The 26,965-nt window shown below is 43.9% G+C and overlaps 2 protein-coding genes across 2 annotated transcripts; both read left to right on the top strand.

Annotated features, from left to right (window-relative positions):
- LOC103171221 (protein PET117 homolog, mitochondrial) lies at nucleotides 1-1,694 on the top strand. Its single transcript, XM_029072424.2, has 2 exons — nucleotides 1-201; nucleotides 1,499-1,694. Exons 1-2 carry the CDS (start codon nucleotides 106-108, stop codon nucleotides 1,673-1,675), a joined length of 273 nt encoding a protein of 90 aa, XP_028928257.1. The 5' UTR covers nucleotides 1-105; the 3' UTR covers nucleotides 1,676-1,694.
- Nucleotides 1,686-26,965, top strand: KAT14 (lysine acetyltransferase 14). Its single transcript, XM_001514611.5, has 10 exons — nucleotides 1,686-2,208; nucleotides 5,402-5,520; nucleotides 8,586-8,707; nucleotides 12,136-12,317; nucleotides 13,116-13,532; nucleotides 14,955-15,526; nucleotides 17,733-17,869; nucleotides 20,015-20,190; nucleotides 21,008-21,198; nucleotides 24,024-26,965. Exons 1-10 carry the CDS (start codon nucleotides 1,953-1,955, stop codon nucleotides 24,195-24,197), a joined length of 2,346 nt encoding a protein of 781 aa, XP_001514661.1. The 5' UTR covers nucleotides 1,686-1,952; the 3' UTR covers nucleotides 24,198-26,965.

The following is a 26,965-nucleotide window of genomic DNA, read 5'->3' as shown; positions in this document are numbered from 1 at the left end:
GCACGGCGCGACGGGCTCGCCCCCGCGACGGCCGCCCTCCTCCCCTCCTCCGGCAGCGGTTTTCCAACCCGTGCCGGGAGGCGTCCTCCCCGCCGCCCCGGAGGGATGTCGAGGGCGTCCAGGGCGGTGCTGGGGCTCTCCGTCGTGCTGACGGCGGGCACGGTGATCGGCGTGCACCTGCGGCAGCAGCAGGACCGGCAGGTCAGGAGCACGTGACGTTGCCCGCCCGCGGCGCCCCCTTCCCGGGGGCGGGGGGGGGAGGGGGGGCGCCCGCTCTGCGCATGCGCTCCCACCCCCTTCCGGGGGGCCCGCTCTGCGCATGCGCCCCCACTCCGGGGGGGGGGCGCCCGCTCTGCGCATGCGCCCCCACATTCATTCATTCCCTCCTGATTAAGGAGCCTTTCCTCTGTGCGGAGCACTGTACTAAGCGCCTGGAAGCAGCGTGCCTCAGTGGAAAGAGCCCGGCCTGGGGAGTCAGAGGTCATGGGTTCGAATCCCGGCTCCACCACCTGTCAGCTGGGTGACTTGGGGCAAGTCACTTCTCTGGGCCTCAGTGACCTCATCTGTCAAATGGGGAGGAAGACTGTGAGCCCCACGTGGGACCACCTGATCACCTTGTATCCCCCAGCGCTTAGAACAGTGCTTGGCACATAGTAAGCGCTTAACAAATACCACACTTTATTTTATTTCTTTATTTGTTAAGCGCTTACTATGTGCAGAGCACTGTTCTAAGCAGTGGGGTAGATACAGGGTCATCAGGTTGTCCCACGTGAGGCTCACAGTTAATCCCCATTTTACAGACGAGGTAACTGCGGCACAGAGAAACGAAGTGACTTGCCCACAGTCACACAGCTGACAAGTGGCAGAGCCGGGAGTCGAACCCATGACCCCTGACTCCAAAGCCCAGGCTCTTACCAGTGAGCCACGCTGCTTCATTGGGGTGGATACGAGCAAATGAGATTGGGCACAATCCCTGTCTCATGTGGGGCTCACACTCTCTATTCCCATTTTACAGATGAGATCACTGAGGCACCTAGCAGTAAAGTGACTTGCCCAAGGTCCCATAGCAGACAAGTGGCAGAATCGGGATTAGGATCTGTGACCTACTGAGTCCCAGGCCCATGCTCTGGCCACATTGCCATGCTGCTTCTCTGCCACTTGTCTGCTCTGTGACCTTGGGCAATCCACTTCACTTCTCTGTGCCTCAGTTACCTCATCTCTAAAACGGGGATTAAGACTGTTAGCCCCACGTGGGACAATGATTAACTTATATCTACCCTGGCACTCAGAACAGTGCTTGGCACAGAGTAAGCACTTAACGAATGCCATCATTATAATAATTATTATTACTGAGCAGACCCTCCCCCATCCTGAATATTGGATTGACTGACCTCCCCAACCATGCCCTTTCCCCCAATTTACCTGGACACCCCCCGTCCCCCAATCTCCCAAGATCACCCACCAACTCGTATGACATCTCTGGTTTCTTTCATTTCAGAGGCTTCGAAACGGCGTAGTCAGAGACATTGAAAGGCAAAATCGGAAAAAGGAAAACATCCGTCTTTTGGAAGAACAAATTGTTTTGACGAAACATTTTGAAGCAGAAAGAGACAGGGTGCTTCTGGCAAATGGGTCTCAAAAAACAAACCATGAAGTGAAAATTAAGCCTGAGTGACACAGTGGGGTTTTTTTGTTTGTTTTTTATGTGGCCAGGTATTCCCCAAATTTAAGAAGACCTCAGCCTAGCTTTCCCCTACATATGTTTATATGAAAGACAGTTGGCGTTTAAAATACTTAAAAATTATCTGAGTGGATTTGTCAGTGAAAGACCACTCTAAAGTAGGTTCGTCTGTGCTTCTCCCCCTTTTCATACCTTGGTAAGTAGCATTTGAAATTCTGGGTCACCAGTTCCATGGACTTCAGAAGGCAATCTCTACCTGGCCCAAGCAAGGATGGACAATAACCTTCACATGAGGGCACTGATGAGTCGGCACGATGATGAAGCCACTAGAACATCCACGTCAGAGGGCCTGGAGGAGGGTGAGGTGGAAGGTGAGACCCTCCTGATTGTCGAGTCGGAAGACCAAGCCTCCGTGGACTTATCTCATGATCAGAGCGGGGACTCTCTGAACAGTGATGAAGGGGACTCCTCTTGGATGGAGGAGTTGTCCTACTTCTGTGAGAAGTGCCAAAAATGGATACCAGCCAGTAAGAATCTCCCATTTTTTCTTTATTTGGGGTGCCAGTTTCTTCTTTCCTAAGTTAATTACTTGGTCATTCTGCCAGGGGAAGAGGAGTAGACCTTTAACAGAAAGAAATTTTATTTGTTCGTTTTTTGGGGGGTATTTGTTAACCATGTACTGTTTAGAAGCAGCATGGCCTAGTGGATAGAGCACAGGCCTGAGAGTCAGAAGGACCTGGGTTCTAATTCCAGCCCCACCAAGTGTCTGCTGTGTGACCTTGGGCAAGTTATTTTACTTCTCTGTGCCTCAGTTCCCTCATCTGTAAAATGGGGATTGAGACTGTGAGCCCTATGTGGGACAGGAACTGAGTCCAGCTGATTATCTTGTAACGACCCCAGCACTTAGAATAGTGCTTGACACATAGTAAGCGCTTAAAAAATACCATGATGATTATTACTGAGTGCTGGGACAGGTACACGGTAATCAGGTCTGGCATAGTCCACATCCCACAAGGGGCTAACGGTATTAATACCCATTTTACAGAGGGAAAGGAAGCCCAGAGAAGTTAAGAGACTCGCCCAAGGTTACACAGCAAACTGGTGGAGTCGGGATTAGAATCCAGAAAGAAAACGTTCTTTTTCTAACCCTTAGTTGATCACATAACATATGCAAAGAACCAAACCATTTTATTATGGCCAAAGTTCAAATGCTCTGTGTTGGAGGAAATATTTTCTAGTATGTTGAAGTGATTGGATCTCATTTTAAGTAAATGTAGCACATATATATTGAAGAATCAGCCACTTTTCCTAAGATAGAAAAACCTCTTCTCATGAAAAATGGTTGCCGTACCTACCCATGGTGAAATCCTTGGAAAAGGGGACAGGATGTATGCTTGACTCCCAGAGGGAGTGTTTGGGCCATGATTCAGCCATTGCTGCCTTTGGGTTTGGGTTGCTGCTTTTCATAGTTAAGAATAGTCTTGACTCCTTTCTCCCCTTCCTTTTCCCCCAAACCTTCCTCGGTGTTCCTGCTCCTCAGGAGGAGTCGGAGGGATCAGAGAGTATGTTAAGGGTGCGGGCCTGGGGGGCACATAGCCTGGCTTCTAATCATGCCTCTGCCACCTGCCTGCTGTGTGACCTTGGGCAAGTCACTTGATTTCTCTGAGGGCCAGTTTTCTCATGTATAAAGTGGGGATTCAATGCCTGTCACCCTCTTAATGGTTCAGGGACTGTGTCCAACCTCGTATTTTACCCCAGTGCTGAGTAGAGTGCTTGGCACAGAGTCGGTATTGGGGGCCAGGGCCAGCTCCGAGCCCAGTTGTGTTCTCCAAGGTGGTGGCGACTATGTGGATGTAAGCACACTGAGGCTCTGAGGCTCCCTTGTGTGTGTGTGTGGGGGGGGGCCTGGCTCCCTCTTTCTGATGGTTTTAGTGCCTGTCTGTCTCCTTTTTCTGCTGCTTTCTCCTTACCTCTCCCTGCCAACTTGGTCTTCTGTCCCTGTCTCCGTGGAAGCCACACTCAAACATTGTAGCTGCAGGAAATTAATAGAGATAATTTTATTCTCCAACTTCTCCTTTTGTTCTAAATAGTAATCTGTTGGGCTGAAAATAACTTGCAATTATTAGCAATTTGCAACTCTCAAGAAAGCAGCTCTGTGAGCAAAAAGGTTTGTAAGGAATGAGCGAAAAAGAGGTTGAAGAGAAAACTGCTAGGCCTTAGAAACACTAAACATGACAGAGGAGACCCTTTTCCTGTTCACCATGTGGCTGGGATTGTCTTTGGCCTTTTCAACCACACATGCGATTGTTGATTAATTTCACCCTCAGGAGAGTCTACTTCAAATATGGGCAACTCTGTACTATGTACGAATGTATGATTGCATAAGCAACCCATCCATGGGAAAATAAAATAGAAATTTCCAAATTTTTTAAGTCTATGTGCTAAATTTTTTCCGGGTCCTATTTCATCAGCCTGAAAATTACAGATGATGTGCCTAGATAAGAATGGACCTACAAGAAATCCAATCTGCATCAATCTGGCTGATTCCTTTTTCCAAATTTTCTCTTCTCCATCCAAACAACAGTCTCCCAAGACAATGGAGCTGGGTCATTCAGTGAACGGTGCAAGAGATCGAATAGTTCAGGAGAGGGAGAGGAATACGTTATCCCTTTTTATTTAAATGGTTTTCTCTGGCTGATAAGAACTACTATTTTATAAATGCTTATCGCTCACGATGTTGCTTAGCAAATAATAGTAAAAAAACAAATAATTTTGCAAAATAGAAAACTACCAGTTTGGCAGGGCCACAGATTGGCGCCCTTTTTGCCTCTGTCCTAATTGGAGATTTAGCGGTGGGGTATGAGGAGGGTGTGGAGGATCAAAGCTTAGGTCTCTTAGTCTCTGCTTGCTAAAAGTGGTCAGGGGCCAGGCCTGTTGGGAAGAGTCCCTGACAGCCTCATTTCGGATGGTGATCTCTGCTCTGTCCTCTGTTCTTGTCCATGGTAATCCATGAGCCCGGCTGGAGGATGAGGTGGGGGACAACCAGAATGCCAAGAGGCAGGTGCTCGGCTGAACCCTGGACCACCTTCTCTGAATAGAGAGAAAGAGGGAGCATCACTAGTAGTGAAAATGCCAGACATAAATGTCCCTCGTAGGGAACAGACCAGATAAAGCCTGGACTATCTGATTTAAAGCTGGACAAATTGCTACTCTAGATATGGAGAAGCAGCATGGCGTAGTGGATAGAGCACAGGCCTGGGAGTCAGAAGGTCATGGATTCTAATCCTGGCTCTGCCACTTGTCTGCTGTGTGACCTTTGGCAAGTCACTTCACTTCTCTGTGCCTCCTTTACCTCATCTGTAAAATAGGGATTGAGACTGTGAGTTCCACATTGGACAGGGACTGTGTCCAACTCGGTTTGCTTGTATCCACCTCAGCACTTAGTATAGTGCCTAGCATATAGTAAGTGCCTAACAAATACCAACATTATTATCATCATTATTATATGAGAGCCAGAACCATTTTCCCCCCTGCTTTCGGGCGTGCTGGGCAGGAGAAAATAAAAATGAGCAAGCAGAAGGAAAGTATAAGTGTGTACCGGGGAAGAAAAAGCTGGCCTGCTCATGGTTTAAAATATGGTCCAAACTTTGGACACAACTTCTGTTAAAAAAAAAAAAAAAGGCAAACTAAACTGTTTTTTTTTTTCCTTCTCTGCTTTAGGTCAGCTTAGGGAACAACTCAGCTACCTCAAGGGTGATAACTTTTTCCGGTTTACTTGCTCAGATTGCTCCGAAGATGGTAAAGAACAATTTGAAAGGCTGAGGCTGACGTGGCAGCAGGTAAATAAAAATCTCCATCGCAGTAGAATGACGACGCCACTGAGTGCAGTGTTTCCTTGGGCCGATAACAAGGGTCAAACCCAGAGTTGTTTGCCGGCAGCATTTCTTAAGAAAAACTTGTAATCAGAGCTGGCAGTGGGGAGAGGTGAGGTGGAGGAGTGCCGAAGAAGCTAAACACACTCCTCCCAGAGTATGCAGCTTTTTTCCATCAAATTTTTTTAATTTTAGAATGAGGCAGGGTATGCCAGGGGAGGAGAAAGGAGATGGGGAGGCATGTGGAGGCAGGGGTATGCATGCTAGGAAGACCTACCCAGTCACTCAACCAGTGGCATTTTTTGAACATTTTGTGCAGAAACCTATACTAAGCACTTGGGGAGAGCACAGTAGAGTTAGTAGACATGATCCCTGTCCTCAGAGAGTTAACTAGCCAAACTGAAAGCATCTCACTCTGTCACCATAGATGACCTTGACCTCCACCGGTCCCTGAGCGGACTGAGGAAAATCTGAACTCTGAGCCAGAGCTGGCAGCAGGATTAGGTGGAAGGGAGAAGGGCCTGGCCTTGCTTCCTCCTGGCCAGTGGAGCAGGGGCAGCCCTCAATGGATTGTTTGTAGCCTGAGGACTGGCTCTCTGACGCGCCTCTCGAAAACAGGCTCTTGGCCAAGATTCCTTAGTGACAAAGTAAATCTCTGAAAGGTAGTTTTTTTCCCCTTGATACGCTCTTCACTTTATCATTTGATCATGATAAACAAAGGATCTCTGTAAGAAAAGAGTTCTTGTTTGTGAATTTGAGTTGAGTGATTCCTGAAAATCTCAAGCCTAAAATTCCTTTCACATAAAATACTGAGCTGTGATCTTTCTGCTGGTCAGAGAACCAGAGAAATTACATAATTTCCAGGTGAAAGTCAAGCCAGCCAAAAGTAAGTTCCAAAAAACAAAGCTAAAAGTTACATTCTAAAAGTCAAGAATGTCGTTTGCTTATGTACCAATACGGTTATCTACTTCTATCAGCATTCCTTTCTTGTGAGTCATTCTAGTAGTTGTTGTCACCTAGCTAGGTCCATTAAAGTGCTGTCTACCCTAACCACAATAATCACATTCAGTTGTTTTGTTCTTCAGGGCACTATAACAAATCATCAAACTTAAACTTTCAATTGTCACTTACTGCACATCTCAATTTACATATGGTTTGAATACTAAGGACAACATAATGTCTCTGGTGGTTCAGTTTGTCTGTGGGCATGGGGGCAGGAGTGGGGCAGGGTATGGGGGGGGTGTGTATGTGTGTTTGCTTAAAGGCCCTTCATTGTGGAGCCTACTGTTCTGACCACCAGACACACCGCACACACAAAGATTGTGCTTAACTGATGTTATTAACTCTCAATTCTCAATTGCTAGTTAACACCAGAAGGTATTCCCTTTGGCACTTCTCCCGGAACCCCAAGAAAGAGGTACATATGTGAGCTGTGGAGAGAGTGACTGCACCTCTAGCTAGGGTCTGGCAACAAATTCTCTGCTGGAACAGGATGTAACTCCAACAGACGCAAGAGAGTGGCATGGAGGAGAACTTTTTTCTATTCTGGATTTATGGTGATTAGAGACTTTGGGTCTCCTTTAATTCAGACTCTGCTGCAAGCTCTCTGTGAGCAGGGATCATATCTCCCAACTCTACTGTGCTCCCTCAAATGCTTAGTACATTGCTCTGCTCACAGTAAATGCTTAGTAAATACCACTGATAGATGACTCCAGAAGGGAGAATAAAGACCAATACTTTTTAACTTATATTGAACTAAGAAAAAAGGTTTAACTATGATCTGCCAGGCCACAATTCTTGTCTATATATGATGTCCATCAAATCATGTAGTGTGTGAGTTTAAAGTGGGAAAAGAGTGAGGATCAGTAGAAGGGAGATAGCTGATTGAGTTTCTTGAAGCCACTGGTCAGGAGTTTCTGCTTAATGTGGAGAGAACTGGTAACTACTAAAGGTTTTAGAGGAGTCGGGAAATGTGCAAGATGATGCGTAAGAACAGTAATTTGGGCAGCAGAATGAAATATGGACTTGGGAGGGGTCAGGGGCAGGGATGTCTGCAAGGGGACTGTTGCAGTAGTCGAGTCAGGATGTAACAAGTGCTTGGACCAGCGTGGAGGTAGTTGGATAGAGAAGAAGGGACCAATTCTGGAGACACTGTGAAGAAAGAACCAGCAGGTTTTGGTGACTAACTCAGTGTGGGGATCAAAAGAGCAGGAGGAGACAAAAGATAATGCCAAGGTTGCAGGCTTGAGATATAGAGGTAGTAATATTGTCAACAGTGATGGGAAAATTAGGAGGAGAAGAGGATTTGGAAGCAACAATTGAGGGTACTCTTTTGGACATTCTGAGCTTGAGGTATCAGTGAAACACCTGTGAAGAGCCATCCTGGAGGCAAGAGGAGAAGTGACCTTCAGAAAAGGAGAGGGGTTGGGACTAGTGATGTCAATTTGGGTCTCCCTGCCCGAAGGTGGTAGTTGAAGCTGTAAGATTAGATGAGGTCCTCCCCTAGTATAGAGTGTAGCTTGAGATACTAGGGGACCCAGAACTGAGCCATGAGAAATAGCCACGGGGTGGGAAGCAGAGGAAGAGCTGGCGGGAAAGACTGAGAAGGAGTGACCAGAGAAGTAAGAGGAGAACTAGAAGAGAAACCAAGGTTAGATAGTATTTCCAGGAGAAAGAGGTGGTCCATAGGGTCAAAGAGAGCTGTGAGGTCAAGGAGGATTGGGATAGAGTTAGATTTGGTGAAGAAGAGTTCATTGGTGAAATCATTCTCTTCTTCTCAGGTCTTTTCTAAGCTATTTTCTTTTTTGAGGTGCTTTCTTGGGGGAAGAGGGTGGTGTTTAAGGGCATTCGGAATGGATGAATAATGTTAAGTGAAGTGTAAGCCAAAATAAACCAATCAAAAATTCCTATCTCCTGGAAATTTTGAGATTTACTGTTCTTTTCCTTTAAGTTTACAGTTAGAAAGGTTTCTCCTAGGTGATCCAAATCCCCAAGTGTCCCTTTTTCAGGTGTTATTTCTGTCTGTGCTTCAGGTTGTGATGTTGGCCATGTATAATTTGTCTCTGGAAGGAACTGGACGTCAAGGCTACTTCAGGTGGAAAGAAGATATTTGTTCGTTTATTGAGAAACATTGGACATTCTTACTAGGGAGCAGGTAAAGTAATTATATTTGAAATTTGGGAGTGGGCATGTTGAATGAGAGGGGATAAAACATATCAGATTTACCCAACCCCTTCCAGGACATCACCTTTCATTGTGGAAGGAGATTGCTCTCTCCAGTGAAGTTGAGAGTGAAACTAACAGAAACATCATTTTGATAAGGTACTCCAAGCTGAGGAACCCAGTCCAAATTATCTCGCACCAAACGCTGGGTCCTGTAGATTGATTGATTCCCCACATTGGGGAAAATAGATGGTCTCAGTGGAAATGAAGATAGAGAGCACAGCAATGGGATGTACAAGGAAGTACATCTGGCAAACTAAACCTTTAAAAGGGGGAAAGCTAGCATAAATACTGAAAGTAATCAAAAGGAACTAAAGGAAACGTTCACTTAGGAAAAGATAAACTATGTATTTAGCTGGATCTCAAAAATTATGTTGATGGAAAAATTGGAAAAAAAGTAATATTGGCAGTAGCTTCCAGGGTAAACATTAAATGAAAAAGAATAACATGCATCCAGATTTATATTTTTATGGAACATAGAGAATTGATAATGTTTCAGTAATAACTTCTAGAAAAGCAGAGCTTGAAACTGTCATCAATCTGGCAAAATTTACTAAGGATTAGAGAAGAGACCAGGGATGGTAGGAAAAGGGAAGAAAGTGATAACTAGTGAACTGAGATAAACTATTAAGAGGAAATATTTAAAAGTAAAATACATTATATCACATGAAATGGACAGCAGAGATTTGAGGCAGAGGTCATTTTCTTTGATAAGTAACATGACACTTCATGAATATGGTATCATTCACAGATCAGGCTAAGAGAGAGGAGTTTTAGCCTTTTGGTGGGATGAGGAAAGTGGAAGAAAGTGGTGGCAATAAATAGAGAAGGGTTTAAACAAGGCAAATAGTCACAAAGTCAAGATAGAGATGGAAGAGGCCACCGTGGCCAGGAGGGACTGAGGCAACCTCAATGCCATTAAAGTCACTGAGCGAGAAGATAAGGTAGAAGAAAAAAATGTGTCCTAGAAATATTAACCTACCTACTTGAGGAGGCTTTCCTTTTGGCTCTTTTCCAGGAACCCCAAATCCAGTAAGCCCTGATTCCTGAGTCTCAGAAGTGGGTAAAATCCTGGAACAATTGCTGAGGGGTCCTTAAGACAAAAGGCACAATAGTGAGTGCATTTCCTGGAGGGCTTTGGAGAGTGCTCCCTAAGTAGCTGACAGAACGTTTTCATTAGAGCAGGTTTTTCCAGGACATCTAATGCATATCACAGAATAACTCATTGCCTTTGTCATCCACTTTGGTTCCTACACTTTTAGTTCATCCCACCTATATGCACCTTGCATTGAGATAATGAAACTGTATCTCATAGTCAGAGGTCTTGTCTATCCTTCAGCATTTGTGTCGGGCTTTTGAGATTGCTTGTGTCGGTGACACTGCTTCTCTGCTGAATTTTATCTAAGCTTTTTGGATCAGTAGGCATTGTCATTATCTCCTGAACAACTAATAAACCTAGCAATAGTTCCACCAGCATAGACATGGATTTTCAATGTTTCTTAGCCTTCTGCATTCTTTTCCACAATAATTCACTACGCAGATGAAGAAAAGCTCTTCAGGTTCTGTTGCTAAGACACTGAGAGGAGTGAGAAGTGGAATCTGAAGTCAGAGGAAGTGTTCTTTTGGAGCGATTTTTTTCAGGAGGTGTCATTCTCATTTCTAAATTGCTTAGTGGTGGTTGGAAAGGAGTTGCCAGTGTAAAGGACTCTAGTCTTAAAAAAGGGAAATCTACCAAAGGGGCTCCCTGTGGTAGTGCTCTTCATTGGGTCCATGAGAACAGGGTGTTAGGGGAAAGAGGCCGGTCCCAGAAACCCACCTCCAAGGCCGCTGTTCGTCCAATGAGGAATACTGCTTCTTCCTAAGAAACCTGGTAAAGTGCCTTGCTCCTTTTCTCTTTCCTTCCTTCTCTCCCAAAGTTGGAGACCTTTCCTGCCCCTCTCTGTATCCCACCCTCATGTGCACAAGCTGAAAAGAACAGATGGTGATTTCTCTCTCCTACTCATCTCTTTGTAATCGAAGTTGCTGGTTTGACTGACATGTTTGAGGATTTCTGTCTTCTACCCATCTCTTTGTAAATTGAAGTCGGCTGTGCGAATGACATGCTTTGATATGTTTCTATATTGTTGCTGTGTCTACCACTAGCAAAATGCTTTACACTCTTACCAATTATTGTTATTTTACCATATTATATACTGAAAAGGTGCAAGAGTCGAAGGAATATATCAGTACTGGGAGGCAAAGGCAGAAGCGTAGCGGAATCTTGCCTTGACTGATGTCACACTCATGTGCACAGCCGTTTCTTCCAACACTGAATCTACCTGTACATCATGTTGGACCCAGGACAGATTCATGTTGTGAAAAAATTTTTACCTGATTCCCCCATTGTGTTCTCCTCAAATAGTATAATGAACACGTGCTCTAACAGAACCGATGTATTTTAGAGAGCCAGAAATGCTTTACCAAATGGCCCTTTCCCATCATTCCCCTTTGCGGACTTTTCCTTTTTCCTTTTAAAGCAGTATTTTCTTCACTTGTTCAGGTTTTGGTGGAAGATATAGTTTTAGTTTTGTCCTGTGGCATGTGGATTTTCTTAGTGAAAGTGAACAAGGGATGTTCCTATATTGCTATCACTCAGTTCTCTTGATTCTTTTCAAAGCCCTCAGTAATTTTGTATTCATTATAGTACCCAGACTTAAGGGGGAGTTTTGGAATCCTTACAGTATCCTATAGCCACTTACACATCCATCTTTTAAAACTAAAACCATCTTTTGAAAAATGAGCTCTAGAAATTAAAAGATTTTTTTCTGGAGTCTGCAGTTGCCCTGAGGCTTAACTGTGTTCAAGGAACAAGTCATCCAGTTCCAGCCCTGCTTTGGTACGTGAAAACCAGGAACAGAAAAGCTGTTGGAAGAAGCATTGGTCCCCCTAGGCAAAATGAACTATTTACCTGTGCTCACGTCTATCATGATAGATCCACAGAGAAGTTGGTTTCTGTCCAACTGAAGCATTAGCTTTAAATGGGAAGCCCATAATTCATGGTGTTGGTATTTCCTTCTAAGAAGCAGTGTAGGTTAGTGGAAAGAGCATAGGTCTGGGAGTCAGAGGACCTAGGTTTTAATCCCAGATCTGCCAATTGCTTGCTGTGTGACTTTGGGTGAATCACTTTTCTCTGCCTCGGTTTCCTCATCTGCCAAATGGGGATAAATACCTGCTCTTCCTACTTAGACTGTGTGCCCCAGGTGGGACAGGGACTGTGTCCAATCTGATTAACTAGTATCTACCCCAGCACTTAGTGCTCGATACATTGTAAGCAGTTACTAAGTGCCGTTGTTATTATTATTCCTTGTCTCCATCTTTTAGGAAAAAGACTTCAACATGGTGGAGCACCGTAGCGGGCTGTCTTTCTGTGGGAAGCCCTGTGTTCTTCCGCTCCGGGGCTCAGGAATTTGGAGAACCAGGATGGTGGAAACTCGTTCACAACAAGCCTCCAATAATGAAACCTGAGGGAGAAAAGCTTTCTGCCTCTTCCCTGAAAGTAAAAGGTGACATTTATCAGAGCAATACTGAAGGTGCCAGAAAGGCCAAAGTCAACTGAGTTTTAAGATAAAAGATAAACCCTAATTTCAACCAACAGAGTTAATTTTCTCTAGAGTTATAAACTCCGTGTGCTCTTTATGGCATATTTTTATATGATTTAATTTTTAAATACTGCATTTACTTGCATAAATAGCCTCTACCCTGCCCCCTGATTTTTTTAAGACAAAATATTTTAAGCAGTGGTAGTGACATGTGGGCTGAAGTAGGAAAAAAGATGGGGTCAAGATACCCTGGGGACAGGCTCTAGCTGCAAAGTTTTCTTTTTCCAAAGTGTAGAAGGGAAGAAGGATGGTTACCATAATTCATGGAGTGTCTATTTTATACAGCATTTGGAAGAGTACAGTAGAAGCAAGTGCTCTCATGTTTCTCTTCATCCTTTGCTCCTCTGTTTTTTTGTCCTCTTCTTATTTTCTCCTGTTCCATTATTTTTAGACTTCATTCTCCATGTAATAGCCCTTCCCCTTTTTGCCGGAAAAATTACGCAAAAAAGTGGGGTGATTATGGAAGTAAATGTGGTAAACCAAAGACTAATCTTTGGTTAATCTAATCTTAGGAAGGCATCTACTTTACCAGGCATATTTTTTTTCATGTCTGAACTACCTCTAGTTGTCTGTACCCACTGTGATTTTTAAAAAGTTTCTTTGGTCATTTTATTCTGTTTCAAAGCCCTCACATCCATGTTGTTTTTATAGGCTCACCCTGATCCTTGTCAAATTGTTTAAACAGTCTTTCTTTTCTAACAGCATCCAAACCACCTTTGGATCCCATCATTACAGTGGAGGGGCTTAGGAAGCGAGTGAGTCGCAATCCCGTGGAATCAGCCATGGAGCTGAAGGAGAAGCGGTCACGCACACAGGAGGCCAAGGAGATTCGGAGAGCCCAGAAAGAGGCAGCAGGGTTTCTTGACAGGAGCACTTCATCCACCCCTGTCAAATTCATTAGTCGGGGCCGGCGACCGGACATGATTCTCGAGAAAGGAGAAGTTATTGACTTTTCCTCCCTGAGTTCTTCTGACCGCACCCCTCTGACTAGCCCTTCTCCTTCTCCTTCCCTGGATTTCTCTGCTCCCGGAACACCCGCCTCTCATTCGGCCACTCCTAGTCTGCTGTCTGAAGCCGATCTTATTCCAGATGTTATGCCGCCTCAAGCCTTGTTTCATGGTGAGAACCATCTATTTCCTTTCTTCCTTAGAGCCTTTCCTTTGTCTCCCTGATTGTATTTGTGAGCAGAGTTACCCTTGAGGCCGAAGATGAGGTCTGTTCTCCTTGCCAGCCTTCTAGCAACATTTACCTTTGGGGGCAGCAGGACTGGGCCAGAGAATGTGAATGGCTCAGTGCAAGCCATCACCACCACTACAAAAACAATTCAAGTATTTGTTAACATTCAGCAGCATTGCTGAGAAAATGCAATTTAATGAGAAGACATCATGCAGTAAGAAACAGTGTCAATCAGTCAGTATTTATTGAGTGCTTACTGTGTGCAGAGTACTGTACTAAGGGCTTGGGAGAGTACAATATAACAGACACATTCCCTGCCCATACCGACCGTTCAGTCCAGAGGGGGAGACAGCCGTTAATATAAATAAATTATGGATCTGTACATAAGTGCTGAGGGAGGGGTGTGAATTAAGGGAGCAAATCAGGGCGACGCAGAAGGGAGTGAGAGAAAAGGAAATGAGGGCTAGGGAAGGCCTTTGGAGATGTGCCTTCGGTGATTCAGTCAGTGATTCAGTGTCAGTGATTCAGTTCAGAAAACATCAAGACAGGCTGCATAATGCAACAGATGAGAATTTTTCCCAGTGCTTGGATTATCACACTCTTAAGAAAGGTAGTGAGATGGCTTTTTAAAATACTGTCACCTCATGGGCCCCTGAGGGTAATGGGAAACAAGAGTAACAGGGGGAAATGAAATGCAGAGCTCCTGAATCCCCAGCTCTCATTTTATCCATTGGCTTTAATCTCCTTTCCATCAAACATTTCTCAGAAGCTACTAACATCCAGAATTGACTGACTTGACTGTCACATTGCTTCCCTTCCCTTTTCTGGTAGAAGTGCCTAATGGAAAATGAAGTAGTAAAAGTGGTGAATAGAAAGAGAGAAAAGGAGAAGCAGCATGGCCAATTGGGAAGAGCACAGGCCTAGGAGTCAGAGGACCTGGGTTCTAATCCTGGCTCTGCCAATTTCTTGTGTGTGACCTTGAGCAAGTCACTTAATTTATCTGTACTTCAGTTATCTCATCTGTAAAATGGGGATTAAGACCGTGAGCTCTTTGTAGGACATGGACTGTGTCCAACCTGATTATCTTGTACCTACCCCAGTGCGTAGTACAGTGCTTGGCACATAGTAAGTGCTTAACCAATACAGTAAAAAAAAACAGAAGCAGCTAAGAGGAGCAAAGGGCTTAGATAATCCATCCCTGACCTTTCAAGAGCTGACTGGAGCAAACCAGGTGGCAGTTAGCATAAAAGAACATCCTGTAAAAAGTTGGATTTATTGTTCAGTCTTTCTGAATAGTTTATCCTATCTGTCTATCTGATTCCACACATTTCTCCTGATGCTGCTGTTTTTTGATTCTCCATAAAGATGATGAAGAGATGGAAGGGGACGGCGTTATAGACCCAGGAATAGAATATATTCCGCCTCCCAGTGGAGCGTCAGCTTCTGGGCCCTTGGTAGGGGGCAGAAAGAAAGTCAAGCCCCCTGAACAAATAAAACAAGAGATAGAGAGCGAGGAAGAGAAAAATGAAAGGATGGAAGTGGACAGCGAAGACACTGAGGACTCCAACACCTCACCGCAGGCTCGAGGGCGAGAAAAGAGGAAGTCCCAAGTGGAGAAGGACAACAAACCGAAAGGCCCCAAGTACACACCCGTTAGCATCTATGAAGAAAAGCTTCTTCTGAGGCGACTTGAGGCCTGTCCCAATGCTGTGACCATGACTCCGGAGGCCAGGAGACTGAAGCGCAAATTGATCGTGAGGCAGGCTAAGAGAGAGAGGGGATTGCCACTCTTTGACTTGGACCAGGTTGTTAATGCTGCTCTTCTCTTGGTGGATGGGATTTATGGAGCCAAAGAAGGTGGAGCTTCCAGGTATCCCGGCGGACGTGCCACATACAGAACTACGTGTCAGGATTTCAGAATCCTAGACCGATATCAGGTGAGCACTGCCCAAGCCTGCATTCAGTCAGTAGTGGATTTATTGAGTGCTTACCGTGTGCCACGCCCTGTACAACAGGGTCCTGAACCTGAAAAACTTGGGGGGAAATTTTTCAAAGGTTGGGGGAATGGAGCGGAAAAATCAGTGCCTAGACAAATCCACAGTGAACGTGCTTCTTTTTCTTGGGGAGTGGATTTTCTATGAATGCCACAGGGACTGTTGTCATTAGCAGAGGAACTCTCCTTCCGGTTCCCCATAAAACCTGAATGAACAGTTATATTTCTGTAAGATCCCTCTTTATGGTTTTTCTCATGATCACCTTAGCCAATAAGGAATAAAGCCACAAAGAACGGTCACTTTCTAACTGTCTCTCTATTTATTGACCGCCTGGGGCCTGCATGAACATCCCATGACTCATGTACTGCTGGCCGCCCTCCAGTGCTCCTTGTCCCACAGCTACATTCAGAAGCTGAAAAACCAGAGTGGGTGCTGCTGCCATCGTCCACTCGCTAGCTCCCCGGAGAGTGCCAACCCTCTTATGACCACAGCCACTTTTTCTGCCACCCTGTCCACTCCTGGCCCTGCGTAAGAGGACCGTGTGGGATGACGGGGAGAAACTGTATATAGGTAGATACCGCTCTTGCAATTGTCAGCAAGGAGACAAATAATGTAGGCTCCTTTCCAAATTAAAGGGAGTAGTCCAGGGACAGAGCAAATGCGAAGCGGAGGAGCAAAAACAAAGCCAAGCTGTTAAGGCAGGTAAATTCTTCATTTTGGCCAGGTAGAGTTGAGGGGGAGAAATGGAGGAGTAAAGACTGGAATGAAGAATGATGAAAGTGGGAAGGCAGGGAAACATAATGCCACCGACTCTGCCTTTCTAACCTGCCTGGTTGCTACTCCAGGTCTTCAAGGAACAGCTCTTGAGGCCGGTGAAATCGGGCCACTTGTTCTGTGCTAGGAATCTCTTTAAAGGAGAAGATAGAAACAGAATAGTTGAAATTTTGGATTTGAAATATAATTGGCGTTAAATTTACTTTCACTGATGGGGCTTGCACTTTGCCTCTGACTTCTCCATGATCAGGGCTCATCAAACGTTAACAGGCAGTCAGTCGTATTTACCGAATGCTTACTGTGTGCAGAGCACTGTACTAAGAAAAGTACAATGCAGAAGAGTTTGTAAACACACTCCCTGCCCACAAGGAGCTTTCGGTCAAACAGAATTGGCTCTTGTCAGCTCCTTTCTGCCTGTTTCGAGCCAGCGTATTGGTTTTATTCTGATTTATTCTGTCATCATCTCTCTACCTCCTGCTCCATACAGAAATACTTGCTCATCTGCTTTCATTTCCCACTCATCCCTGATGAAAAAGGGAATGTCACTCTTTTGTACTTTGGATCTGTGCCCATTGCAGTGGCTCATAGCATCATGTAAACTACTTTTTGACGTACAGACACAGTGCTTGAGCCAAACAGCAACATGAAATTTTAGAAGTCGAAATGAGAACTTTCAGGTGGTGAGGTGTTATCGACTTGGTTTTGATGTTAAATATTGGCCTGGATCTGAATGTAATTTAACATTTTTAACATTTGTAATAGGTGATGCAATCTAATTATTGTTTTCCTGAGTAACTGATAATATTGCGTGTTAAGAGTTTAGTCTTCTAAATTTACTTCACCCTTTCCAATCAATCTTCATTATTTTCTTTGCAATCCACCTATTTGTATTCTTATGCCAGAAGCCCAAAAGCACGTATCTTATTGTTATGTGACTCAGAATGCATGGCAACTAAATTCAAGACAAAGAGGTTAATTTTTAATTTGAGTGTCTTGATGAATCCTTATGGTTGAGATTTTAAGTACTAATTTAAATGAAAATTCCCCAAGCAAGCATAATTGAAAAATATTCTTCAGGTACTGTGAAATGTAAATTATATTTTTGAGATGCATTTGTCAAAAAAAATTGGATTTTTTTTGTAGTTTTTTGACTTAGGGGAAAAAAGGATTTGTGACCTTCAAATGAGGAACTCAAAAGTATCCATATTCTCTCAGTATTTAGCACAGGTCTTGGCACATAGTAAGCACTTAACAAATACTGTAATTATTATTATTATTATATCACAGAGAAAATTAAGCTAATAATATTTACTAATTGACACTTTCTGAAATTTACCATGGCCTATTATATAACCAATATCTATTTGTTTTGTAGACAACTTTGCCATCCAGGAAGGGATTTCGGCACCAGACTACTAAATTTTTATATCGATTGGTAGGATCAGAAGATATGGTGGCAGACCATAGTATTGTCAGCCCTTACACATCGCGGGTCCTGAAACCTTATATCAGGTATACGTCAGGAGAGGATGGATGTCAAGACTGCTAATGAAGACTGTCGGTGCCTTCCTTTGCTAATTCTCTTTGAGAGGGAGATCTCAGTTTAGGGGAGTAGAGGGACTTCAAAGTGGCACTGGAGGGTGTCTTTACTTTTTTCATATTGTCCTCGATGAATCTTTTCCCCTCCTCCGTCTGCTGTTTTTACTAACCCTTTTCCTTTCATTTGTGTGCCTCTGATAGGCTCTCATTCTTCCTTCCAACAGGTCCTTCTGCTCCAACTCCCAGTATTTCTTTCTTCTTTGGAAGCAGAGGGAAGGCTAACTCTTAGGCAACTTTCAGTCCAGCTCTACACAGAAGGATTTCCCTAGGGATATGGCAGCAGCTTGAGACCACCTAGAACCTTGCATTTCACACTAGTTTCAAACTTGTGCCACTGGCACAGGAAGAACTTTTGTGTTGGTAGCTGAAACTCCTTGGCCTCCGGAGGCCTTCCTGGCGGATTCTCCTGTTGGAATGAATAAAGCCTTTCGTTAAGAAGGATTTGCTCTTCCGAAGTCTGAGCTCGTGGGCAGGGAATGTGTCTACCAACTATGTTCTACTATTATATTTTACTCTTCCATGTGCTTAATACAGTGCCCTTCACACAGTAAGCACTCAGTAAATACGATTGATAGACCGAATGTATTTATCTTTCAATTGCAGCCTTGCTGTGGTGCAGAGAAGTTGGCTTTTTGGAATGAGAAGAGCCTGACAATACTGTATTTTGGGGGAAGCAGCATGGCCTAGTGGAAAGAGCTCAGGCCTAGGAGTCAGAGTCTGCTACTTGCCTGCTCTGTGACTTTGGGCAACTCAGTTCACTTCTCTGTGCCTCAGTTTCCTCATCTGCAAAACGGAGATTCAATCCTATTCTCTCCTACTTAGACTTTGAGCCCCATGTGGGACAGGGGATTTTGTCCAACCTGATTATTTTTTGTCTCCCCCAGTGCTTAATACAGTGGTGCTTGGCTTAGGGTAAGCGCTTAAAAGTACCAAAATTAGAACAAAGCCATCTAGGGTCTCTGACACCCCGAAGTAAGAAAATGAGAAAATAAAATGGGAGAGTGCTGGGTACCCTTCACTATAGCAAATGCTGCAAGGCTATTTTGACATAATCAATAAAACCATGAAAATTCTAGTGCTTAATACAGCATATGGCCCTTAGTAAATGCTTAACAAATAAGTACGATTATTTACTTGCTTTTAGTTGTACTTAACTTTCTTATTGAAATGAGCTGTTTCATTTCTGCCCCAAGGTAAAGGCTGTAGTGATTCTAGTTAAATTTTGTCATAAAACATTTTATTGCATATGAGACCAAAAGCTGTCGAGATGGCCTTTGTGAAATTAGGCACCTCAGGAGAGTCTCCTGTCCACTAGTGGGGTCCACCTTTGGCCTTGGGCAGAAGGGTAAAAAGATGAAAGAAGACCCAGGAGACCAAACTCTCCTCTTGGTTCAATAGATGGGTCTTCTAGGGCCTGGATCACAAATGGCATATGGCAAGTAAACTCGCACTGCTACTTCTTATGCCTGTTCTCTAATTGAAAATGGACAGCCTCATTGCTCTCCTTGGATCCTCTTATCAAGCATTAAGTTCAAGAGAAAACTTTTTTGGTTGGCAGTCTCAGTGACTGGAATGTCAAGCAATTTTTGAACCAAGACCAGAAATTCACTGTCCAAATCAAAACTGCACATTTCCTTCTTGAAAGCCTAGCACTATGATCAGTCAGTCAAGCAATAGTATTTATTAAGTGCTGGTTGTGGGCAGAGCACTGTACTAAGCACTTGGGAAAGTGTAATATAACAGTTGGGAGTGATAGGTTCCCTGCCCATAAGGAGCTTACAGTTTAGAAAGGGAAACATTAAAATAAATTACAGCTATGTTCATAAGTCTGGGGGGACGTGGGTGGGGTGAATGCCAAGTGATTCAAGGGTATAGACCCAAGTACATAGATGATTCAGAAGGGAGAGGGAGGGAGTAGGGGAGAAGAGGGCTTAGTCGGAGAAGGCCTCTTGGAGGAGATGTGCTTTTAATAAGGCTTGAAAGGTGGGGAGAGTGTCATCTTTCTCTGTCATCTTCCCCAATAACATTCATTTTATTTGTTTTCTATGATCCCTGGAGGCGTGATTATGAGACAAAACCTCCCAAACTCCAGCTGCTAGCAGAGATTCGGACCTATCCGTATAAAAATGACACAAACTGGAAGCCTGAGCCTGAAGCCCCCATTGATTATTGCTACGTCCGTCCAAATCATATCCCAACTATAAACTCGATGTGTCATGAATTTTTCTGGCCTGGTAAGATTAGTTAAGTTTCATATTTTTCTCTGCTATGTCCTCTGCTTAAATAGTCTTCTTACACATTTGTTTCACCGGTAAGTATTTGTTTGATAGTCCACTGATTTGTGAGGCATAATAGGAATTCAGCGGAGAATTGTTAGCACCTCTTAGTTTTCTGAGATCAAAGAGTAGCATCAATTTGAGGAACTGTAATAAGTAAACTTTGTTAGGTACCTACCAGATGTCTGCTTCTCTTTGTGTCCTTTGTTAAAAACATAAAGGATTCTTGAGTTTTTGCTGCAATGTATGCATCGCGTGGGTTTGGGTTTCTATTTTGCTTTGCATTAATGATTTGAGTTGATGGGCGTTTAGGGCCCTGGTAAATCAAATGAATCGGGAAGAAGTTGTTTCAGCTCTTGTTTAAAAATAATTATAAAATTTTCCTAATTTCTCCTAGTAGCAGAGCACCTAATTTCATCTTTGTAATTTGTAGTTGAGTGAGGCTTTATTTTAATTCTTATGACCTACATTGTCTGTTTTATTAGAGTATAATTGGCATATGGTTAGTTTGGCGGTTAAAATGGCCACATTGATTTTGAGTCATTTAAAATAGCTTTAGGTTTTTTTTTGATTGTTGTTTTGAATATGTAGACGCTATATAGCTATCCACTTGGGCATGAAAGCATCAGTTGATGAGCATGGATTTAGGGGAGCTGGACCTTTTAAACCCCCTGACCATTTTGATATTTATTAAACTACAAAATGAAGTGACTTTTTGACCTGTGGAAAATTTCCCTTCAGTTTGTATTGTCTTTTTTTCTTCCATTCTTTGTAGGAATTGACTTGTCAGAATGCCTGCAGTATCCAGATTTCAGTGTTGTCGTCCTTTACAAGAAAGTCATTATTGCCTTTGGCTTCATGGTCCCTGATGTGAAATACAATGAAGCCTACATCTCTTTTCTGTTTGTCCATCCTGAGTGGAGGCGAGCAGGGATTGCTACTTTTATGATTTATCATCTTATTCAGGTACTTGACTATTCTAGACCATAACTAATATCTTTGTTTCCCTGAGGAATTTGAAAGTAACCTAGCTAGTGTTCTGGGTAATGGTCTAGTAGAGTAGTTGCCAAAAAATTAAATATGTCAACTGGAAGCCACAGGCTACAGATAAAAGTGATCATTATTATGCCAGGGTCCATAAAGAAATAGAAAACTACTCGTGGGATCCAGAAGCTCAGGGCCTGAAAAAAATTTGCCTGCTGGTGAATAAGGATTTTAATCATATTTGAAAATATTTCTCTTTGCACAGGTATTAGATTTCTTTAGGCTACTTCTTTTCCTTTGCCATTAGATGCATCATCACTGTGAAGCTGTACTCTGGGTTGATTGATTATTTAACTCACCTTCAAGGCTTTTCTGATCTATTATTTTGTATTAATAGAGCTTATTTTCTTTAAAATTCCATGGTATTTCCCCTGGAGCCGTCCCATTTGCTTGAAATGGGGGCTCTTAGGCAGATACCTCCCTACATTGTTAGTAATGTTTACCAAACTCCCAAAATATGCAGAATCCTATGATGACTTTCTCTGAAAGTTTCCAACTGTTGATGGTTTGTGATGGTGGTGAGACTTTTGTAGTTGTCCATTCTGGTTATTGATCTGTAGCTACCTCACATGAACTGTAAAGAAAATATTTTATGGCTGCACAGGCAAAGAACGAGAGTGGAAGTTGGCATTAAAAATGTGGGTTTCCTAGAATCTTTCCCTGTAGCCTGGGGTTAGTTTGTGCTAGGCCAAGCCCCAGCCCCAAGGGAAGACCCATTTCCTCATAAAAATAATCTGTCAATCATTAGCCCTCTGTTTTTAGGCTAAACAATCCCAATTCCTTTAACATTTTTGATAAGATCTCTTTTTCATCCCTAATCATTTTTATCACCTCTCCAGACCCCTCTCCCACCTCCCGTTCCAGTTTCTCCGCATCCTTTTTAAAATGTAATGATCCCAACTAGACATAGTAGTCTCTTAGGGTCTGACTAGCTTTCCTACTCAAAGGCAAGTTCATGGTTAGAAGATGCTTCTGTTTTAAAGGCCAGGCATTTTACTCTTCCATGAAGGGAAAGGGAGTGAACTCAGCATCCTAAGTCCTAACTTTCTCCAGCAGCCAGTCACGTGGGTAGAGTACCCTTCTAACACTAGCCAGGTCTGAGCTGCTCAAAAGAAGCGGAAGATGGAGTGATGATTTGGTGGACTTGCTCAAGCTCGTGGAAAGAGTTCAAAGGAATGTTTCAGGTCCCCAGATCTACTTGGTTGGCCCAGAATTGGGGCTGTGGATTTTTGTACTTCCTAGGGCTGCTTTCTCCTTTATATTTGTATCGACCTGATTCTCTGGAAAGATTTTTTCTCTTTGAGGGTGGTGATTTGAGACTAATGCAGTTCCCCCAGACAGTGCAAGCTCATGGTGGGCAGGAAATATGTCACTGGGTTATTCTTCACATTTTTTTAAAATGGCATTCATTCAGCACTTACTAGGTGCCAGGCACTTTACTAAGCACTTGGGTATATAGGAGATCACCAGGTTGGATGCAGTCCATGTTCCACATGGGGCTCACGGTCTTAATCCCCATTTTACAGAAGAGGTACTTCCAAGCACTGTGTCTAGTACAGTGTTCTGCACTAAGTGGACCCTCAATCAGTGCTGCTGCTGCTGCTACTAGAACTATATTCAGGAATGTCATCCAGTGACATTATTATTAAGTGCTCACTAAGTGTCAGGAAGTGTTCTAAGCACTGGGGTAGATACAGTTCCTGTCCCATCTGGGACTCAACAGTCTAAGTAGGAGAGGGAACAGATATTCAACCCCATTTTGCAGTTAATGAAACGGAGGCACGGAGAAGTTAGGTGACTTGCCCAAGGTCACCCAGAAAGCAGTTGGCAGAAATAGGATTAGAAACCAGGTCTTCTGACTCCTAGGCCCTTGCCCTTTCCACTAGGCCGTGCTGCTTCAATATCTGTAGTTTATCCTTTGTGTACCCATTTCTTTTCCTGAGCTTTTGGGAGTTTTTCCATCTTCCAGAAGGACTGAAAAGTGTGAGAAAACCATTCATGCCAAATCCAAGTCTTAACTTTTAATGCCAATTCTTTGGAGGAGGTCTCAACCTTATTTGGCTCAGTGGAAAGAGCCCGGGCTTGGGAGTCAGAGATCATGGGTTCGAATCCCGGTTCTGCCACTTGTCAGCTGTGTGATTGTGGGCAAATCACTTAACTTCTCTGTGCCTCGGTTACCTCATCTGTAAAATGGGGATTAAGACTGTGAGCTTCATGTGGGACAACCTGATTAGCGCTTAGAACAGTGCTCTGCACATAGTAAGCACTTAACAAATACCAACATTATTATTATTATTATTTATGGGACCCTGTGGGGAATAATTGGTGGACGAAAGAGTAAAAGATTACAGAAACAGAATTTCTAATCCTTGCTGTTTCTTCTAGCTATTCATAAGTGTCTGAAACTGATATATCTGAGACATTTAAATACACTTAAAGTGTAGATGCATTAGTACTGATGATGATAAACTCACTCCTGGGCTCTCCTTTCGGTGGAAAAAAAAAAACCCACAACAAAATATCCAAACATTGCAAAGTTCCCAGGTCATCTTGTGAGTGTTTTGAGAAGCAGCAAATTCCAATCCTCTTTCCGCTGCTGCTATGTGTTGTAATGTCTTTGGGGTTCCCATTTTCTCACGATTCTGCAGTTAACTAAATACCAAAACATAAAAGTGTTTCTTCACCTACTCATTTTCCCAGAGGCCTTTTCATTTTGGTGTTCATTTTTTTTCTCCTCCCTTTGGCAGACCTGCATGGGCAAAGACGTCACTCTTCACGTCTCAGCAAGCAACTCAGCTATGCTACTGTACCAAAAATTTGGATTTAAGACCGAAGAATATGTCTTGGACTTTTATGACAAATATTATCCCTTGGAAAGTAAGGAGTGCAAACATGCATTTTTTCTGAGATTGAGACGCTGAGACGGTCTGGAGTCATACCACGTGAATGGAAAACTGCACCTGCAGAAAGAACCCATCTGTGGGATACTGAGGCTTCAATCAATCAGTCAGTGGTATTCACTGAGCTTAGCCTGTGTGCAGAGCACTGTACTAAGCGCTTGGGAGCATACAACGCAATAGGGTCGGTAGACCTGATCCCCCCCTTAAAAGGTGACAATCTAGTGGGGCTTCATGCTCAGAACCTAGGTACACTGAAGCGAAAGTCTATGGAAACCTTGATCTCTGATTGGAGCCAACAGTAGCACGTTCTTTGCCAAGAGCACAGTGTAAAATATCCCATGTGTTCAGGGAGACCTGAGCCTCAGAGCGACTAGAGGTCTTTTAAGGAGTGTTCTCGGTTTCTCTTTTTTAAGAGGGCCCAGGACAGATTCCTTGGGATTTCTTGCTAAGAACATTGATTTTTCCAGCCCAAATGGAACTGTAGTTTTTATGAAAGATTGATAAAAAACAGTTGGATATAGTAATCCTACGAAACTGGCATAAAATATAAATCAGAGAAGAGGAAACATAATGCCCTGCCCAATTAAAGGGAAGGTTTGAAACTCCTCCCCTTTTCTCTAGCCTGTGATATATCCTTCCACTTTAGTTCTCCATGTCAGGCAATACTGTTGGTATTGTATTGCTTTGGAAGAACCTAGAGTTATAACTCCAGGGCAGCCCCTGCTACCCACAGCTGAATGTGGAAAATGCCCAGGGCAGACAGGGGTCGATCTAACTGTTGCTAGAGGATCTCCAGCCACTGAGGTGATCCCTCAGCCTCCTTAGGGAGCCGGGGAGTTTGGAAGTCCTTCCTTGGGTCTCACTGGAGCTCTTGCTGCCATTTAAGGCCAGTCCCTCGTGTTTGTGTTTAAAATGTTCGGCCTCCTCCTTGGGAAAACGCTTCCTTGACCATTATTTGTGTCTCTTGGGATTGTTTCTCTGGGTTTAACAGCCTAATTTCTTTGATCTTTCCCCTAGAACCTATGTCCAAGTCCCTCAGTTATTTGTCTCTCACTCTTGGGCCCTCTCGTCTCCCTGCATCTTTTTAGAAGTTGGACACAGTCCTCTAGTGAGGGGCTGAATAGCACGGAGTACAGGACAGGAGAAAGACTCCTTCCTGCCTCTTTCCTGACACGTCCCTGCTGTTGACTCCGTTCCCTTGCTGGCTTTCGTCGTAATGGCCCCACAATGGCAAACCCTCCCATCGATTTGCCCCTGAACTTGGGTCTAGCCAGTTTTTTCTGGGTCTGTGTTTCAGTTTTTGTGTCTAAGTGTACTGTTTGGTCTATGACCCTATTTTGAGTCTAATTTATGAAATAACTTTGAGGTGTAAACAGTTCTCCCCTCACCCCCCAGAAATTTAGTGTTACCAGTAGTTGTTGAGGGTATTCTGAACTCCTTCAGTCAGGTAATCAATCAAAATGGGGGCATGTAGAGCCGGGATCATTTGCAAATGGACAGCAGTCCCCGAAGGCCATCCCGTCACTGCTGATCTCCTAGTGGGGATTGCTCCGGAGCCAGCAACGGCCCCAATCTATGGAGTGGCCGCGGCCGGGACTTGGCCCCCAGCGTGCCTAACGGTTTGGGCGCACTGGTCTGATAGGCAGGACCCCTCTGCTGCTCTGTCTCAGCATAGCCAGGCCCCTTATGGGCCACAGACTCACAGAGGGTGGGTAGAGAGGGGCTGCAGCTGGAGAAGCACTTGGAGTGCTCCAGAATGAAAAGATGGGGAAGCACTGGTCTCCATCACTTCTTTCTGGCTTCTCTGGGTGTATCAAAAAAATAATAGTTCCTGTAGCTAAGTAATTGGTCAGTTTCTACCACGTCGGACCTTCCCGATCCAACACTGTCAGCTGAGGGGCAGCGGGATAGGCTCCTGCAGATAGGAACCCTCCTCTCCAGGGGCCGGCCACAAGATCGTCAGTCAATCAGCCCGTTAACCGAGGTACTGCCCGGATGGCTTTGGGCACCAAAGGCGGCGAGGGAGCTTCGTCCCAGCAGAAAGGAATAAGTCTGTTATGTCAGAAATAGAGTGAATTGTGTTCAGCAGCAGGTGGAGCAGGAGGTCACGTGGTTCCGTTGCTCAGTGGAGCCTTTGGGTCTCTCCCCTTTCCGGTTGCTAGCCAGAAACGGTAGCACCATAGAGGAGAGCTTCCGGATGAATGTGGATGAGGGCACGGGGCTTTCCCTTGTCTGAAGCCGACCAAAACTGCAAATTGTATTACATTTAATTGGGTTATCCTAGAGGTAGGGTGGCCTTTATTTTATTTCAAGGGGGTAAACCTCTTGTATCTGTAGTATTTTCACCAAACTTAAATCGTTACAAAGAACAGTGGGAGTTGTTTGCCCCCTCCACCTCCATCTTTTATGCATCTTCGAGGTGCCTAAAGGTTAGAGTCATTGCCTTAATTGACTCTCCATTCTGACAACAGTTAGTGTACGTGTGTAATTGGCCTGTTATAATGGCAAAGAAAATGTAGCCTCCCATAGAAGAAACTGTAATTCTAAAGTCACCCTTTATTAACCCTATAGCTATTGCTCTTAACAAAATGTTTTTACGATCTCCTTGAAATTTGACAATTATAAATATTTGCTGTACTGGAAAAAAAATCCTCTTTTTCCAACTGAAATAAAAAAATTCCTTTCTTGCACAAATGCCAGGGACTGTGATATTTCCACAGCATTTGTGTACACTTGTGTTTTTGTGATTTAAGAAGAATCAAAGCAAGTAAAGAGGAGAAATAATTTTG

Source organism: Ornithorhynchus anatinus, chromosome 9 (genome assembly GCF_004115215.2).
Source record: "Ornithorhynchus anatinus isolate Pmale09 chromosome 9, mOrnAna1.pri.v4, whole genome shotgun sequence".
NCBI lineage: Eukaryota > Metazoa > Chordata > Mammalia > Monotremata > Ornithorhynchidae > Ornithorhynchus > Ornithorhynchus anatinus.
This window is presented reverse-complemented; position numbering and strand designations above follow the sequence as displayed.